Raw genomic sequence first — 17,185 nt, 5'->3', positions numbered from 1 at the left:
GAAGAGTCTACAGGTCCCAATCCTGAGAATGCTCAAATACAAGAAGACCCATTGAACTCAGCAGAACTACTTATGTGTGTAATAATTTGTACAATAAAGGTATAAGGGACCTGTTTTCCATCTTGAATTATAGGCCAAATTTTGCTCAGTTATACATTTCTCACTGCAGTAACTCTACTTAAATCAATGGAGTTACTATGGATTTAATACTAGTGTAACAAAACCGAATTCAGCCCTATGATTTCTTAAGTCTTCCTAAGGAGTGTTTAGACTTGAAATTAGACGAAGGTTTCTAACCATCAGAGGAGTGAAGTTCTTGAAAAGCCTTCAAAGGGGAGCAGAGGGGACATATCTAGCTTCAAGACTAAGCTTGATAAGTTTATGGAGGAGATGGTATGATGGAATAGCCTAATTTTGGCAATTAATTGATCTTTGACTATTAGAGGTAAATATGCCCGATGGGATGTTAGATGGGGTAGGATCTGAGTTACTACAGAGAATTCTTTCCTGGGTGTCTGGCTGGTGAGTCTTGCCCACATGCTCAGGGTTTAGCCATATTTGGGGTCGGGAAGGAATTTTCCTCCAGGGCAGATTGGCAGAGGCCCTGGGGGGTTTTCGCCTTCCTCTGCAGCATGGGGCCCGGGTCACTTGCTGGAGGATTCTCTGCACCTTGAAGTCTTTAAACCATGATTTGAGGACTTCAATGGCTCAGACAGAGGTTAGGGGTTTGTTACAGGAGTGGGTGGGTGAGATTCTGTGGCCTGCGCTGAGCAGGAGGTCGGACTAGACGATCATAATGGTCCCTTCTGACCTTAAAGTCTATGAGTCTATGAAATGTTCCACTTCTAGCCTATTCTTCCATTTGCATTCTGGCATTCTGACAAGAAAAATATTTAGCTAAAATTAAGATGACAGCCTTGATGAAATGCTAAAAACATTAGCTGTGTTAGAATGAATGAAGTGTAAAAGACTTACCACAAAGGGCGTAGGAACGTATTTTGAAAACAAGTACACAGGTACACCTTTCGCAAGCAGGACTGCTGCAGTAAGCTTTGCAAGTCTATTGAACAGGAAAAATATTCAGTGAATCAGGGGAGGGATAGCTCAGTGGTTGGGGGAGGGATAGCTCAGTGGTTTGGGCATTGGCCTACTAAACCCAGGGTTGTGAGTTCAATCCTCAAGGGGGCCATTTAGGGAACTGGCTTAAAAAATCTGTCTGGGGATTGGTCCTGTTTTGAGCAGGGGATTGGACTAGATGATCTCCTAAGGTCCCTTCCATCCCTGATATTCTATGATTCTATTATCCACAATACTGTTCTAAAAGCCCCAATCCAAAGAACAAGTTCTTTTTCTGCCTTCTCTCAAGATGTTCTTATTATAGAATCATAGAAATGTAGGGCTGGAAGGGACCTTGAAAGGTCATCTAGTCCAGCCCCCCTACACTGGGGCAGGACTAAGTATACCTAGCTAACCCTGATAGGTGCTTTGTCTAACCTGTTCTTAAAAAGCTCAAATGACAGTGAGTGTCTAAGGAGCTGCTAGAGAGACAAGGCAGGTGGGGTAATATATCTTTATCGGACCAACTTCTATTGGTGAAAGAGACCAGCTTTTGAGCTTATACAGAGCTCTTCTTCGGGTCTGGGAAAGGTACTGTCACAGCTCAACACAAGGTAGAATAGATTGTTTCACATGAGAGAGTTAAGGTAAAGTGGGCAGTTAACACCTCAAAAAAAAACACCCAACAAAAGAGGGCTGGTTAGTAGGTTACAGATTGTAGTAATAAACCATTCATCCAGTGTCTTTATTCAGTCCATGATTATTCTCGTCTAGCAAAGTTATGAATTTAAGCTCCCAGGCTTAAATTTTGAAGGTGTTGTGATGGTTTATTTTGAGGACGACGACTGGTAGGTCAGATATAGAATGATCATTTTGTGACAAGTGACAAAGGGTCCTGTGGCACCTTATAGACTAACAGACGTATTGGAACATAAGCTTTTGTGGGTGAATACCCACTTGGTCAGACGCATTTTGTGGCAATTGTTCACCCACAGGCGATATGGTGTTTTTGTCTTAACATTTTTCAGTGTGAGTTCATTCGAAAAAGTACTTGTCTGGTTTCACCCATATAGTTGCTGTTGGGGCATTTAGTGCACTGGATGAGATATACCATGTTGTGAAAGACATGTGAAGGACTCATGGATCTTGAAAGGTGTGTTTTGGGGGTGGGGGAGGAGAGAAGAGAATTGATTGTTGTAGGAATGGAGATATGTCTACAGGTTTTGCATCTGTTCTGTCAGTGTCTAATGCCACTTTGAGATGATGTGTCTCAGTCTGTGGGGAGCTTGCTTCTGATGAGCTTAGCAAGGTTGGGGGGGGGGGTGATTGAAGGCCAGAAAAGGGGGTTTGAGAAAGATTTCTTTCAGGATGTGGTCATCATCAAGTATGGGCTGCAACTCTTTGATGATACCCTGTATGGGGTGGGAGGTGTGTGTGGGGTGGGAGGTGACAACTCAGAGTGTAGGCGCCGACTCCATAGGTGCTCCAGGGCTGGAGCACCCACGGGGAAAAATTAGTGGGTGCTCTGCACCCAATCTCCCCCTCCTCCCCTGAGCACGCCACGTCCCTGCTCCTCCGCCTACTTCCCAGCGCTTCCTGCCTTGCTGCTGCCAAACAGCTGTTTGGCAGTGTGCTAGGAGGGAGGGGTAGGAGGTGGGGAAGAGATGGGGCTGGGGCGGGGATTTGGGGAAGGGGTTGGAATGGGGGTGGGGAAGGAGTGGGTGGGGCCGGGGGCAGAGGGGGGTTGAGCACCCACCAGTGGGAGCAGAAGTCGGCGCCTATGACTCAGAGGGATATGGTCTGAGGGTTTTTCCCATATCAAAGTAGGTTCCCATAGACTATTTGGGTGGCCTGTTCCATGATGCTATCTACTTCTCCTTGTGTGACGGGGTCCTGGGGTGCAACCTGGATTGCAGGACCACTGATGTCCTCCAAACCCACCAAGCCGGGTTGCCCCTCACACTGTGATGCTGATGTCAAGCTACAAACTTCTGAAAGGCACTGCACTTACACAGACATCCACAGGCAGGGACACACCCAACTACTGTGTTACACGAATGATCTCACAGCCACTCATGAACCAATAGAGAGGCACCAGCCAATTCCCCCCAGCTCCAGCTCTACACCCCAGAACTGTACCATCTAGCAATTAGTTTGCCACTTCTTCATAGGAAAGTGGACATGCACCAGCCTTTGTAACCTGAGCCAATTTCCCAAGCACTTTAGACAAACTCATTGGTAAGGATAAAACATTAAAATAAGTTTATTAACTACAGAAAGATAGCTTTTAAGTGATTATAAGCGGTAGGCATAAAGGTCAGAAATGGTTATCTTAAAAAATAAATAAACATGCTTTCTAAAACCTCAACTTTTAGTCTAAGCAAGTGTTGAAGCAAACAGCTTTTCTCACCCTGACAGATGGTACAAGCAGGTTACAGTTCCTCAATACACAGGCTGGGACTACCTTCCATCCTGGAACCAAAAATTTCCCCAGTTCCAAGTCTTTGTCCTTCAGACGTTCTTCCAGGTGTTGAGTTGGGGAGGTTAGAGAGAGGCCAAGTGATGTCACTGTCTCTCTTTTATACTTTCTTCCAGCTTGCTGGAATGATCTTTGCTGTGACGTGGGTTAGTCCACCCCCATGGCGTACATGCCTTCTCCGAGAAGTCTTAGGATAATGGATTGTGTGTTGATGAGCCATTAATGCTGTCTGGCTATTGATGGCTTCTCCTTTATTATAAATAAGGCTGGCTGTGGGTGTTCCCAACCTCACAACATATGTCAGTAACATATATAGTAATACTTCATAAATTCACATACAATGATAGTACATACAACCCAACACTTATTATTATTCAACAGATCAAGACTTACAAAATGATACCTCACAAGGCATACTTTGTACAAAACACACCATAATATCACAGTGGTGAATATGGGGGTTCCAGGGTGATACTTTGAGGTATAGAGTATCATATCTTGTTTGAAGAAGGTGGTTTAAGGGCGTGTCTTGGACTTTCTCCTTGGAGCATGTTCTGGGGTACCTGAGTACCTGGCTGTAGGTAACATTTCTTGGTGTGGGGGGATGCTTATTAGATCTGTGAAGGTAAGTCTGGTGATCCATAGGTTTCTTGTATATAGTGTTTGTAGGGTTCCATTGCTGAAGTTGATCATGGTATCCAGGAAGTTGACGCTGCTTTGGGAGCGTTGTAGAGAGTTTGATAGATAGTTGAAGTTATGGTGGAAATTTAGGTCATCTGTCCAGAGGATGAACACATCAATGTATCTCAAGTATACAATTGGTTTCATGGTGCATTTGTCCAGAAATTCTTCCTTGAGGTGACCCATTATGTGGCTGGCATATTTGGGAGCCATCCCAGTACCCATGGTTTGAACAAAGTGTCTGTTGAATATAAAATGATTGTAAGTGAGGATGAAATGGATAAGTTTGGCAATGTGTTTGAGGTGGATATCAGAGTTGTTCATTAGTCTTGCAGATATTTGAGGCAGGCAGCAATGCAATCAGGGTTACAGATGTTGATGGACAGGAGGTGACATCCATGGTGACACGGACAGTGTTGTGAAGGAGGCTGTTAATGTTATGGAGCTTCTGGTGGAAGTTGGCGTGTCCTGGATAAAACCGGCCCTTTGTGTGGTGAACTGTTTGAGGATGTTTTTTGTGAGTCCTGATATTCCTTCAGTAAGAGTGTTGTAGCCAGATAAGATGGATCTGCCTGGTTTTCCTTATTTGTGTATCTTGGGAAGCATGTAATAGGTCCCTGGAGGGAAAAGGGTTCACGAAGGGCAAGGCTGTAGAGATTCTCTTGGAGTGGTTTGGGGGAAGGAAGGATTTGATGACATCCTTAAACTCCTGGGTGAATAGTAGTGTGCAATCTTCTTTGATTTCTTTATAGTAGGTGATGTCAGAGTTGTCGGTTGGCCTTGTTGATGTAGGTCATTGAGGTTGAGAACTACAATAGCACCTCTTATCTACTGGCTTGATCACTATCTTGTGGTTGGATTTCATGGATTGTATAGCTATCCTCTCAGCAGTGGAGAGATTGTGGTGGATGTGACGTTAACGATTTCAGTCAATTTTTTTCCTGAAGCAATCAACGTAATGATCAAGTGTGTGGTTTCGTTCTCTGTGAGGAGTCCAGTCAGATGTTTCTTTTTTCTTATGACTATCAGTGGGGACGTGGTAGTTTTGGGTGATGTAGTCTTTGTTGTGAAAGAATTCTTCTAGTTCTCCACGTTAGTATGGTATCCGGTTCTGTGATGGAGATGATCAGTCCCTTGGTGAGTACACAGAATGTGGTTCTAGTTAGGGGTTTTCTTGATAAGTTGATGATGATAGGGTGTCGCTTAGCATCCGTGTGGTGAGTCCTGGTTTCTCTTGGAGATGGTGTTCTGTGGGTTGTGGAGTTGTTGTAGTTGGTTTCCCCTTTTTGTTTTTGTGTTGGATGGCTGTCATCAGGTTTTTTGATATTTTGGGTTTCTTGCATGATCTCCAGGCAGGTTTCCTTGGTCATCCTTCCAGTGTGTGGGAAGCATGTAATGATTTCTTGTTTGAGGTAGTTCCTTCTGGAGATGTGAGGTACAGGAGATGGTTCCTCAGTTTTTTCTGAAGTCCTTCTGCAGAGCTGTTCAGCATATTTGAAGTTGTATGTAAGGATCAGAGGGTTATAGATGGTGACTCCTCTGGGGATGATGTTTTGTTTCTTGCATTTGCTCAAGAATTCAACGTCACTGGGAAGTTTGGTTTCATTTTTCTTCGTGTTGTGGAAGAGTTTTGATATAGAGCATACATAATTTACATCATCTTGGAATGGAAAAAGTGTTTTCCATGCATGTTGATTTCTAATTCCCTCTTTAATCTCATTCATGTGTGTATTATAACATACGTACAACATTCATTAAATCAGCCCTATTCATATATTCAGCTTTGAATCTAACATGTAACATGAATATAACACATAATGAAACCATCAATAAGTCCACATAACAAACCTAAATAGTCATATGACATTATTGTAACCCTCACTTCACTGGTCTCCCACTTCCGTCCACTGTTTGATCCTTTCACTAACTGCGACATGCCTATAATTAGATTGTAAACTCTTTGAAGCAGTGTTTTGTCATTTTATTTGCTTGTAAAGCGCCTTGCAATCAACATCACAGTCAAAAGACATACAAAGGTTCAAAGCCTCCGGTTGTTTGAGAACCATATCTGATCACAGAAGCACAAATCTAAGCTCCATGGTACATGTTTCAAAAATGCCAAATTCCTACAACAAAAGCCTTTCGAGGGGTAAAAAAATAGATCTTGGTAACCAACACAGGTTGGCGGTTTTTAATGCTGTTCAGCAGTTTCAGATGATTCCGATAAAGTAGATCAATATACTACTCCCAAAATAAACTTCAATAGGCCAGCAATCTCCCTTATTCCAATCAGTCTAAAAACAGCTACAGAAATTCACACAGTCATTAGCTTTACTGACAGACAGACAGACCTTACTTTAAAATAATCCTTTCATTAGGGCTAGCGGGAACTTTAGTTCAATTTCAACAAACAGTTTGTCTTTGAAACAACAACAACTTCACAGGTATTTATAACCAGAAAATTATTTGCACTTTGATCATTAAAAATGATGGGAGGGGGGGTCATTGTAAATGAACAAACAGGCTATGAAAATTAAGGATCCATACATACCATGTTTACTTTGTTCACTTTTTTGACAGTGAAGTGTAATTTAATTTTTTAATCACATGATAGTGTAATAGTAAGTAACATATTGTAAAGCAAGAGTCCCAGTAATATGATCAAGTGAGAATTAATCATGTTACAGGAATTCTCTCTCTGCATTTCAAACCATATATTACCCAAGTAAAAAAAAAAAAGGCAAGGATACTAAATCAGTTTTTTTGAAGTTGTCTACCAGCCTAGCTGAGCTATTTTAGTAAAATCAGCAGCATTAAGCACCTTTATATTTGTAGAAGTTTGGATTTTTTTTAAGCATGAAATTAGAAAAGACTCCTCATTTGTGTGACCGTGTTAATGCCTGCATACTGCTGAGACAAATCAGTGTATGATGCTACAAGAGGTATCACAATAGTTACACAGGGTTGAAGGAGGAATTACTCCTTTTCCACATGAAAGTTTAAATCAGATGTGTAGTTTGACAGAGTTAGGACTACAGTTTTGCAATAAAACTCAATACAGACACACTGATAACCAGTCGTGCAGTTTTTTGATGTATTCAAGTTAAGGGCTTAGTATTTTAAGTTTCCTTTCACACTTAAGTCTCACACACACAGTGATTTCTGCATCATGTGACTGTCTTGCTGTTTAGAGTGCTTGTGCATTTACATGGTCTACTCTTTTGGGGCAAGGACTGTCTTTGTTATGGGTCTGTACAGCACCTAGCACTAGGGGTCCATGACTAGGACTCTTAGGCACTACGGAAACAAAGAGAGAATACACTAAATTCCTGATAAATCCCCCATATGAAGAGAAACATTCTAAGCCAGACTTAAAATTCTAGTCTTTCAAATGGAATCAATCCTCATACCTCTTACTGCTGCAGCTGCTGGTCACCTGACCTCGCGTGTCATATCCAACAACGAAGCCTCTCTGCCTGAAGTCTGAAAAACACCTCTCAAGGTATTTGTACATTCCCTGCAGCAAAACAGAAGCATGAAGAGTTAGGTCCATGATAGTGCACACAGCTCAAAGATTACTCTGTTTAGAATTCATTATGCCACAATAATGGGAATAAGACTTGCTTCACTAGAGCTGGGTTAATGATAAAAAATGAGCATGAATAAGCATTGGTTCAAATAGACAGAAAATCTGCTTTAATGGCATTTGCAGTACAAGTACATTTTTGTTCCTAGAGTGTTCACAGGAAGAGAAAGGTTGCAAATACCCATGAGAATCTAGTCAGGGAGCAGAAACAGATGACCAGACAGAAAATTAGGTAACAAATCCTTGAAGCAGCAAATACTTGAGATTAATCCACAGGATGAAACATGCTCAAACCATCTGTCAGATAATTGTAAATAATGAACCAATTCATAAAAGAAAAATCTGAATAATTCACACACACACAAAAGGGCTACCTTTGTTATATAAGTAGTTCACTTAAGTCTTCATGCTTGTGTTTAGAGCACAATCTACGGAACAGAAGATGTACTAGTTCTCACTTCTTATCTAAAGTAAATTATCCTTTCAACACTGCACATTACTATAGAAAATGTGACTCCGTATACAACAGTCTTTCATTACAAGTGAATTTACACACCTACCCCAATGGTGAAGCAGTTATCTCATAAGTGTATTTAGTTCACCCTGTTTATCTTTAATAGGATATTTACTACTGATAATGCTAACATTAAAAATATGTCTAGCATGGTCTGAATATTAAGTTATTTACTATTTAGATATTAGAAGTTGTTTATGGCAATTGTTGCTATGTAGCAAATGTATCTAGGAGCACTGATGCATCCAGTAAGCACCATTTTGATCCCCAGTGGTGAGAGGCCCTCTCTTAGAATGAAAATGAAAAGCTGCCAATTCCAAAGTGTTTTCTATAATGTCACCATCTTATTGGATCTAGCTTGAACCAACTGCTTTTCTCAAAACTTCCAGTTTCCTTCAGACAGTGGAGGATATGGGAGATGGCACTGCCTGCACTAGAAGACAGAATGATTACTTACCTTATAGTAACTGTGGTTCTTCAAGATGTCAGCTAAGATGCATCTCCAATTCTAAATGACTGATGAGCAGAGGCCCATTTGGAAGATGGAATTGAGGAGTCCTGCTTGCCACTAACTGCCTTCCAAAATTCAGGTATGTGGATGTTTCTAAAGCACACTTTAGTGGAATAAGCTTTGATACCAGCCATGTGATAGCAGCCTGAAATGCACCGTAATCCACTTAGGTTCAGATATTATCTCGGAAACTACTTGTCCCTTAGAAGCACGAGAAATGGCAACAACAAAAACAACAACAACAACAACAACAAAAGACAGGAAGTGTCTGAAGGGCTCTGTCCTATCACAGGCCTAAAAACATCTAAAGTGGGAGAATTTCTTCTCCACTGGAGAGGAATGGGGTTTTGGAATGAAGACAGGTAGATTGGTTCTAATAAGTGTGACAAGTTCAGAAATAAATTTGGGATGAGGTCTCAACAACCACCTTATCTTTACAGAATATTGTGTGAAGGGTCAGCCATGACAGCTTGTAATTCAGTGGTGGGGGGTTAATTTGAAGGATCAGCAGTTGACTCCTGGAGAGAGGGAAAGAAGATTCTTTGGCTGGTTTCTGTGAGGAGAGGAAGCTCCACTAGGTTCTCTAAAGCGTAGAATGTCCCTTTCAGTGCAAGTACTAGAAAAGTTACTGACCATTGTTCTGTTTGTGTTATGTCTAGTCAGGTTAAATAAATGTACTGTTTATCAAACCAAGCAGTTGGAAGTGTAGTCAGTTGGTGGGTTTTGGAAGGGAGTTGCTAGGCCCTCGAAAACAGAATTAGGGTAAGCAGCCAAGATAGGCACGTATCCCGAGAAGACTAGGGAGGTTAAATGGCTGCACTAGTGATCCACAGACCCTGATAAATATGGTGTGTGCCCAGGAAGGGGCAGGTCATGACAAGAAGGTTTTATGTGTAGCCTCATGTCCTTTTGGGATGCAGGTCCTTGTATATGGAGGTGGTCCAGGTATGCACTGCACCCTGTTCCTGATACAGCTGTGATCAATGTCTTTGTAGGCAGTAGTGTGGAGAAGGGTACCGGCTGGTTTGACCACCTGTTCGGTGCTGACAGACTGGGAGCCCAGAGTAGAACTGGCATGCTTATTTGATGTTTTGCAGCATGATACATTGACTTTAGCCAGCCTTTAATGCACATAGATGAAGTCTGCTTAGTAATGTCACATATGTGCAAGCTAACATGTGGCTCAGAAGTTTGTGGCAGGTTTTTTCTGTGGTGTCAACCATCTGGATAGAGCAAAATCTATACTTGGGAAAATACATTTTTGCTGATTTTGAATAGATTGACGTTTCTAAAAACTGATATACGCAGAGAGATTTTTCATAGTTTACCATGTGGCTCAGCTGTCTGAATTCAGCCAATCATCCAGATATGGAAAATGTGAATGTCATCTCTCCTTACATGTGCTGCCACAACAATTAGGCATTTTATAAAAAAAATTTACTGTGGAGAGACCATATGGCAGCACTTCGTATTGCTAATGACTGGGCCCTACTGTGAATTGTAGATGATCTACCATGGGTTGGATGGATTGAGATAGGAAAGTGAGTGTCATGGAGGCAGAGAGCCACAAACCAGTCTTGAGTATGAAGAGAGCATATGGCGGAAAACTGTACCATTCTGAATCACAAAACTGGATCAGACAAGGCTCCCCTTTCTTCTTTGGAATAAGGAGATATCAAGAACAGAAAACGTCCACTGAATTCCAAAAAGGTACCTCTCCTAGGGCTCCTAGAGGAATCAGAGAAGCCACTTTTAGTTTATTTTCATCAGAAGGGTCCCTGAAGAGAGATGGGTAGGAGGCAAGGAACAAACTGGATGGAATAGTCCTATGAGACAACTTTCAGCACTTTTTACTGCAGCCTGATGGAAGAAAGCAAGCCAATATCCAAAAGGTAGGATTTGGGGATTGCTTGTCTGATCGGTATCAAGCCTGCAGTCTGAAAAGCAGATGAAAGTTAACCAGAAACTGAGAAAGATGGTCTCCTCCAAGAGAAGCTCTACTTCTTTCCAGGTGGGTATGCAGAAAACCATTGCTAAGGGTATGCAGGTGTCTTCTGTATAGATTGCCCTTGGTATTTAAAAGCTTGCAATTTGGGGTAGAGATGTAGATACCCAATGAGCAAAGTGTAGTCCTGGTGCCTTTTAAGAAATGTAACTTCATCTGTATGTGCACACATAAGGGTCCGTGCTCTTAAAGGGTTAGTCCTCAACTGTATTTTGCAGCTCCCAAGGGATTCCAGAGGCCTGTAACCATGATTCTCTGCACATAAGTCTCCACCATGATCCAGGATCTATGGCTGTCTGTACAGATGCTCTTGCCACAAGCTGGCCTTCAGCAATGATGGCTTTTAACTCTGGATTCCTGAAGTTCAGCCAAGAAGGGGGTACAGTTATCTGATTTAGAATAGGGTATTTTGTAAATAAGGCTTGATAACTGATGACCAAGTTGAGTGTTGCTGACAAATAAGCCTCTCTTTCAATGACAGCTAATTTCTTTGGGTGCTTGCACACTGGTCTTGTCCTGGACTGCAGAGACCTCTAAAGAATCCAGTGTTGGACAGATGCTCCAACCATTTTGTGGTATTTGATACTTCATTTCTGCTCTTAGTTGGTGGTGGTAAAGTTGCTGGTATCTGCCACAGGGGTCTAGGTTGGTTCTAAGATGCCCTCATTAATTCACAGTGCTATTCTTGAAGGAGTGGAAGAATACAGTATTTCAAAAAGCTCACAAGTTTTTGCTTCAATTACTGGGTCTCTATTTTGAGTGTCTCTGCAACATGAGGGTAGCAGCTTCATGGAATGCTCTGAAGTCATCAGAAGTCAGTCTAGGAGTTGAAGAAACTTGTCAGGAGAGGACAGCGATGGGTCTCTGGGAGAAGATTAAGAAGGGTGTTGCTCAGGACGCTTTAGACCTGTCTGTTCCTCCAGCAGAAGGGGAGTGTGACCTCTATTTGCTGACATGGTAGGAGGGAGATTGCCTCCTGGCTGCTCTAGACAGATCCCCAGTATATGCCTATGGCTAAGGTGGAGCATTGTAGGGATAAAGATGGTTCTGGTAAGGCTGACCAGGCCATTACCATGGCTAAGGCAGATGAGTCGAGGCTCTGGAGTGTCCCTGTATTTAGGCAGAGACCTTCCCTTGTGCTTTAGGATTGAAGAGAAGACCCCCTGCTAGACAGCAGAGAGAAGGTGTGTCCCTGGTGATGGAGATGAGCAATGAGCTTCCTCCAGAGGTGGTGCCAATCTTTGAGGTGACTTCTGTATCATAATGCTGGAGAGGCAAGTGTAGTGTCATCGGTGCTAAGGGCGATGTCAGAGACATGACAAACATCCTCTAACACTGAATTAGCCGGGACCATTAATGCTTCCATTGTCTGTACTGGTGACAGTACAGTGTCTATGCAGGTGCCAATGGCTAATTGCCACTAGTATTGTCAAGTGTAGGCACCAAGTAACTTGTGCCTCTTCAATGGTGAGCTGGAGATAGAGCCAGCATCCTCTGCCCCTACTGAACAAGCGGGATTAGTGCTCTGTATCTCAGAGGAGAGCAAGGGTTTGAACTTCTTGTGGGAAGAATGGGAGGGTGATCAGTGCAAGGAGCCATATCTCTCCGATGTTCAGATTTCCCTTGCCTTGGTGAGGTGGTGGTACTGGTCCTCTATGCTTGAGTGGCTGTTGGTACCAAGGTGGTCTTCAGAGGTCTCATATCAGGGCACAGAAGAGATCAGATCCATCTGGAGGTTGATCCTTGCTCGTGTCTGAATTCCCTTATTGATTGTTTGAGAAAGCATAGCTTAAGCTGAGTGTCCCAAGACTTTGCTGCTCGGTGTAACACGGTTCCTTTTCAACAAGGACAATCTGGCACATGGCTCTCACCAAGATAAAGACAGTTGCTGTGGCAGTCTGTAACAGGAATGAGTCCTTGGCAGAACAGACACTGTTTGAAACCAAAGGATTTTGAATGTACCATTTTAGGCCCAGACAGGGATGCAAAGAGCTGAGGAAAAGTTTTAAATTTAAATCTTTTGTGGGGTTTTTTGGTAACTCACATCAAAAAGGGAGCTATTTGAAAGGAATTAATCCCAATTTATGAGAGTAATTCTGCTAAGGGGTTTTGGACCGACACAGCTTGTTCCATTTTACCGCCACAGGTGGTAAGAGAAGAGAGGGATAGTTGCAGCTGCTCTGCCCTTAAAGTAACATTCATGGCCAGGCATGGCCCAATTGACACTGCTATTCACAGATCCCAATCTCGGGCACATAATGTGCAGGTGCACCTAGACTGGGATTCACACAAACACATACGCGAAGAAGAAAGTTATGGTCTTTCTGCATACTGATGGAATCATAGGCCACGACATCTCAGAATCACCCTCTGAAGCTTCACAAATGGTGAATAGAAGCAGTGTCCAGATTGAGCCCCATTCCACTTCCGTAAAGGATTTTCACTTAGCTGTGAAGGGGGTGATCATGACCCACTGGAAATTGTCAAAGAGAAATGAGCAAAGCTAATTTAAACCTGACTCCATCCACCCAAACGAGATCGCATAGGCAGGTCAGCAGCACCATGTATTATTGCTTGCATTATATTAAAGTAGCTCCTACAGAACCCAACAGATTGGAAGATCAATGCAGAGACAATGTCTAACATTTATTTTAGTCAAACTCAGAGGTAAAATGCCCATCTTTGCATAACCGAGACAATGATACATAATTTCCATTTCACACTTATAAATCCTGAGATCCTTGCCTCTGCAGTCTTTGGACTGAGATTTTCCTTGAACTCTTTAAAAACCCTGATATGTTCAGGGTTCTGTATATCAGCTTCCCTCCCTCCCCCATGCAGAAACTGGCACAGCACAGATGCTGACAAGCTCAGGATAGTTCAGCCAGCACAAATTTCAGTCATGGGATTTCTGACGGGCTAGTTAACATGCTTATCTGATGCTCAGTATGTTCTGTTCACACAGCTTTTTTCTTTCTCATGCTCTTGACTGCACTATGAATTTATGTTCTCTCACAAAGGGGTTTCGTTTTTTAAATCGCTTTGGTTAAGGGACAATTGCATTCATCTATTTGAGTGCTGCCAACTCTTGTGATTATGATGAACCTCCACGTTCTGGGTTTTCTTAAAGCCCCAGCTCCTGGAGTCATGGGATTGTGAGAATCTCAGCTTCCATGCAAGTAACAGTTTTAAAAAGTGAACCCTACAGTTGCAAAAGCCCAGAAGGCAATTTTTTTCTTATGATTTTGGGGGAACTGATTCATTTTTGAATGCTTGGGATTGACAGTGCTTAGAGAAGACCGAGGACGTGAGTTCTCCTGGGTGAAAAGCGGAAATAGCGGCGAGGTGAACCTTGATTGAGGATGTCGCCAAGCCTTGCTGTCTTAGGGACAGGAGGTATTCCAGTATGCAGGGGATAGGTGCCTGCAAGGGAGAAGTAGCTCGTTGTTCACACCAACAGGAGAACCGCTTCCACTTGGCTAGATAAGTGGTCCGCGTAGAGGGCTTTCGACTTCCCAGCAGAACCTGCTGGACGGCTTGCGAGCACTGCCGCTCTGTCCGACTCAACCATGGAGCATCCACGCCGTGAGGTGGAGAGACTGTATGTCGGGGTGACACAACCGGCCGTGGTCCTGGGAGATGAGGTCCCGACTCAAGGGGAGCGTGATCGGCGTTCGTACTGAAAAATCCAGCAGTGTGGTGTACCAGTGTTGCCTCGGCCAAGCGGGGGCGACTAGAATCACCCGTGCATGATCCCTGCGGATCTTGAGCAGTACCCTGTGGACCAGCGGAAATGGAGGGAAGGCGTAGAACAGGTGGTCCTTCCATGTTAGAAGGAAGGCGTCTGACCGAGAGCCCGGGGCTCGCCCGTCTAGGGAGCAGAATACCTGGCACTTCCTGTTGGCCCGAGATGCGAAGAGGTCGACCTGGGGAAATCCCCACCTCTGGAAGACGGAATAGATGACATCCGGGCGAATTGACCACTCGTGTGTCTGGAAGGACCTGCTGAGACGGTCCGCCAGCGTATTCTGGACTCCAGGAAGGAACGATGCCGTAAGATGTATCGAGTGGGCGATGCAGAAGTCCCACAGGCGAATGGCCTCTTGACATAGGAGCGATGAGTGGGCTCCGCCTTGCTTGTTGATGTAGAACATTGCCGTGGTGTTGTCGGTGAGAACCAACACGCAACGGCCTTGTAGGAGGTTGAGGAACGCCTGGCAAGCTAGGCGCACAGCCATCAGCTCTCTGACGTTGATGTGGAGGGCTAGTAGGGCCACGGACCAGAGGCCCTGGGTATGGTGCTCTCCGAGGTGAGCGCCCCATCCTAGAGATGAAGCATCCGTGACTAGGTGGAGGGAGGGTTGTGGGGCGTGAAAGGGCACTCCTGCACAGACCACCGTACGATCCGTCCACCAGGTGAGGGAGGCCAGGACCGAGGCCGGAACCGTGACCACCATATTCAGGTCGTCTCGATGAGGACGGTAGACTGATGACAGCCAAGCCTGCAGTGGGCGAAGTCGTAGCCTGGCGTGCCTGGTTACATAGGTGCACGAGGCCATGTGGCCCAATAGGGCAAGGCAAGTTCTTATGGTGGTGATTGGGAAAGTCCTGAGTCCTTGAATGACGCTTAGGATGGTACGAAAGCGGCTGTCGGGGAGGATGGCTTTGGCGCGTCTGGAGTCCAGGACTGCTCCGATAAACTCTATCCTCTGAGTTGGTACCAGGGTGGACTTTTCTCTGTTGAGTAGAATGCCCAACTCGTGGAAAGTGTGTGTCACCATGCGGACATGAGCCTGCACTTGGTCCCTGGTGCGGCCGCGTACCAGCCAGTCGTCCAAGTATGGGAACAGCTGTATCCCTTGTCGACGAAGGAAGGCCGCGACGACTGCCAGACACTTTGTGAACACTCTGGGAGCCGAGGACAAGCCGAAGGGAAGGACTGCAAATTGGTAGTGTACTGTGTTTACTACGAATCGCAGGAAGCGCCTGTGAGGCGGATAGATCGCTATATGGAAATAAGCGTCCTTCATGTCGAGGGCGGCGAACCAGTCTCCAGGATCCAGTGAAGGGATGATGGTCCCCAATGACACCATGCGGAACTTCAACTTTACTATGAATTTGTTGAGTCCGCGCAAGTCTAAGATGGGCCTTAGACCCCCTTTTGACTTGGGTATCAGGAAGTAGCGGGAGTAAAACCCCCTGCCCCTTAGCTCTGATGGAACCTCCTCTATGGCCCCCAAAGCAAGGAGCCCAAAAACCTCCTGTGTAAGGAGTTGCTCGTGAGAGGGGTCCCTGAAGAGGGACGGGGAGGGGGAGTGGGAGGGGGGGGGGCGAGGAAAATTGGAGGGCGTATCCCCTCTCCACCGTGCGAAGGACCCAACGGTCCGAGGTTATACGGGACCAAGCACGGTGGAAGCGGGAGAGGCGATCCCGGAAGGGGGGAGTCGGATCCTGGATACAGGCCGAGGTGCCGTCCTTGACCGCACCTTCAAAAGTTTTGCCTAGGCCCTGAAGGTGGCCTAGGCTGTCCCTCGTTTTGACCAGGTTGAGGGCCGGTCGACCTCCGCCTGCCTCCTCGACCCCGCCGCCTGGCAAAGTCCTGTCTAGGACGAGGCGGGGGAGGGTAAAACCTCTGCGGCGGCGGCCGGAAGGGTCTGCGCTGAGGCCCCGGGACGTGCATCCCCAGGGAGCGCATCATTGTCCGCGAGTCCTTGAAGTTTTGAAGCCTCGCGTCAGTCTTCTCTGAAAAGAGTCCCTGGCCCTCAAACGGCAGATCCTGTAGCGTCTGCTGCAGCTCTGGTGGCAAACCAGACACCTGGAGCCAGGAGAGTCGCCGCATGGCTATCCCCGAAGCCAGGGTCCTAGCTGCCGAGTCCGCAATGTCAAGCGAGGCTTGTAAGGAGGTGCGCGCCACCCGCATACCCTCCTCTACCAAAGCCCCAAACTCCTCCCTCGATTCCTGGGGAACCAGCTCCTTGAATTTCCCCATCGAGGACCAGGAGTTGAAGGAGTAGCGGCTCAGGAGCGCCTTCTTGGTTGGCCGCTCGGAGTTGGAGCCCCCCCGCAGAGTAGACCTTGCGTCCGAACAAGTCGAAGCGCTTAGCGTCCTTCGACTTGGGCGCAGCGGCCTGCTGGCCATGGCGCTCCCGTGCATTCACCAATGATACCACCAGTGAGCACGGTTGGGGATGGGTATAGAGGTATTCATGGTCTTTGGAGGGAACAAAGTACTTCCGCTCCACCCCTCTGGCCGTGGGTGGAATCGAGGCCGGGGTTTGCCAGATAGTGGTGGCATTGGCTTGAATAGTCGGGATCAGCGGTAACGCCACCCGAGAGGGAGCGTCCGCTGATAG

The 17,185-nt window shown here is 45.3% G+C and overlaps 1 protein-coding gene across 1 annotated transcript in view; it reads right to left on the bottom strand.

The window, feature by feature from the left end:
- The window catches only part of PGM2L1 (phosphoglucomutase 2 like 1), an 83,943-nt gene that overhangs the window by 23,458 nt on the left and 43,300 nt on the right, over positions 1-17,185 (bottom strand). Inside the window, exons 3-4 of the mRNA XM_026657435.2 lie at positions 7,627-7,733; positions 976-1,060 (exon numbers count right to left, since the gene is read on the bottom strand). Of these exons, the coding sequence (XP_026513220.1) occupies positions 976-1,060; positions 7,627-7,733 (192 nt within the window). The remainder of the gene's footprint in view (positions 1-975; positions 1,061-7,626; positions 7,734-17,185) is intronic.

The sequence above is a fragment of the Terrapene carolina genome, unplaced genomic scaffold (genome assembly GCF_002925995.2).
Source record: "Terrapene carolina triunguis isolate 2854851 unplaced genomic scaffold, T_m_triunguis-2.0 Scaffold244, whole genome shotgun sequence".
NCBI classification, from domain to species: Eukaryota; Metazoa; Chordata; order Testudines; family Emydidae; genus Terrapene; species Terrapene triunguis.
This window is presented reverse-complemented; position numbering and strand designations above follow the sequence as displayed.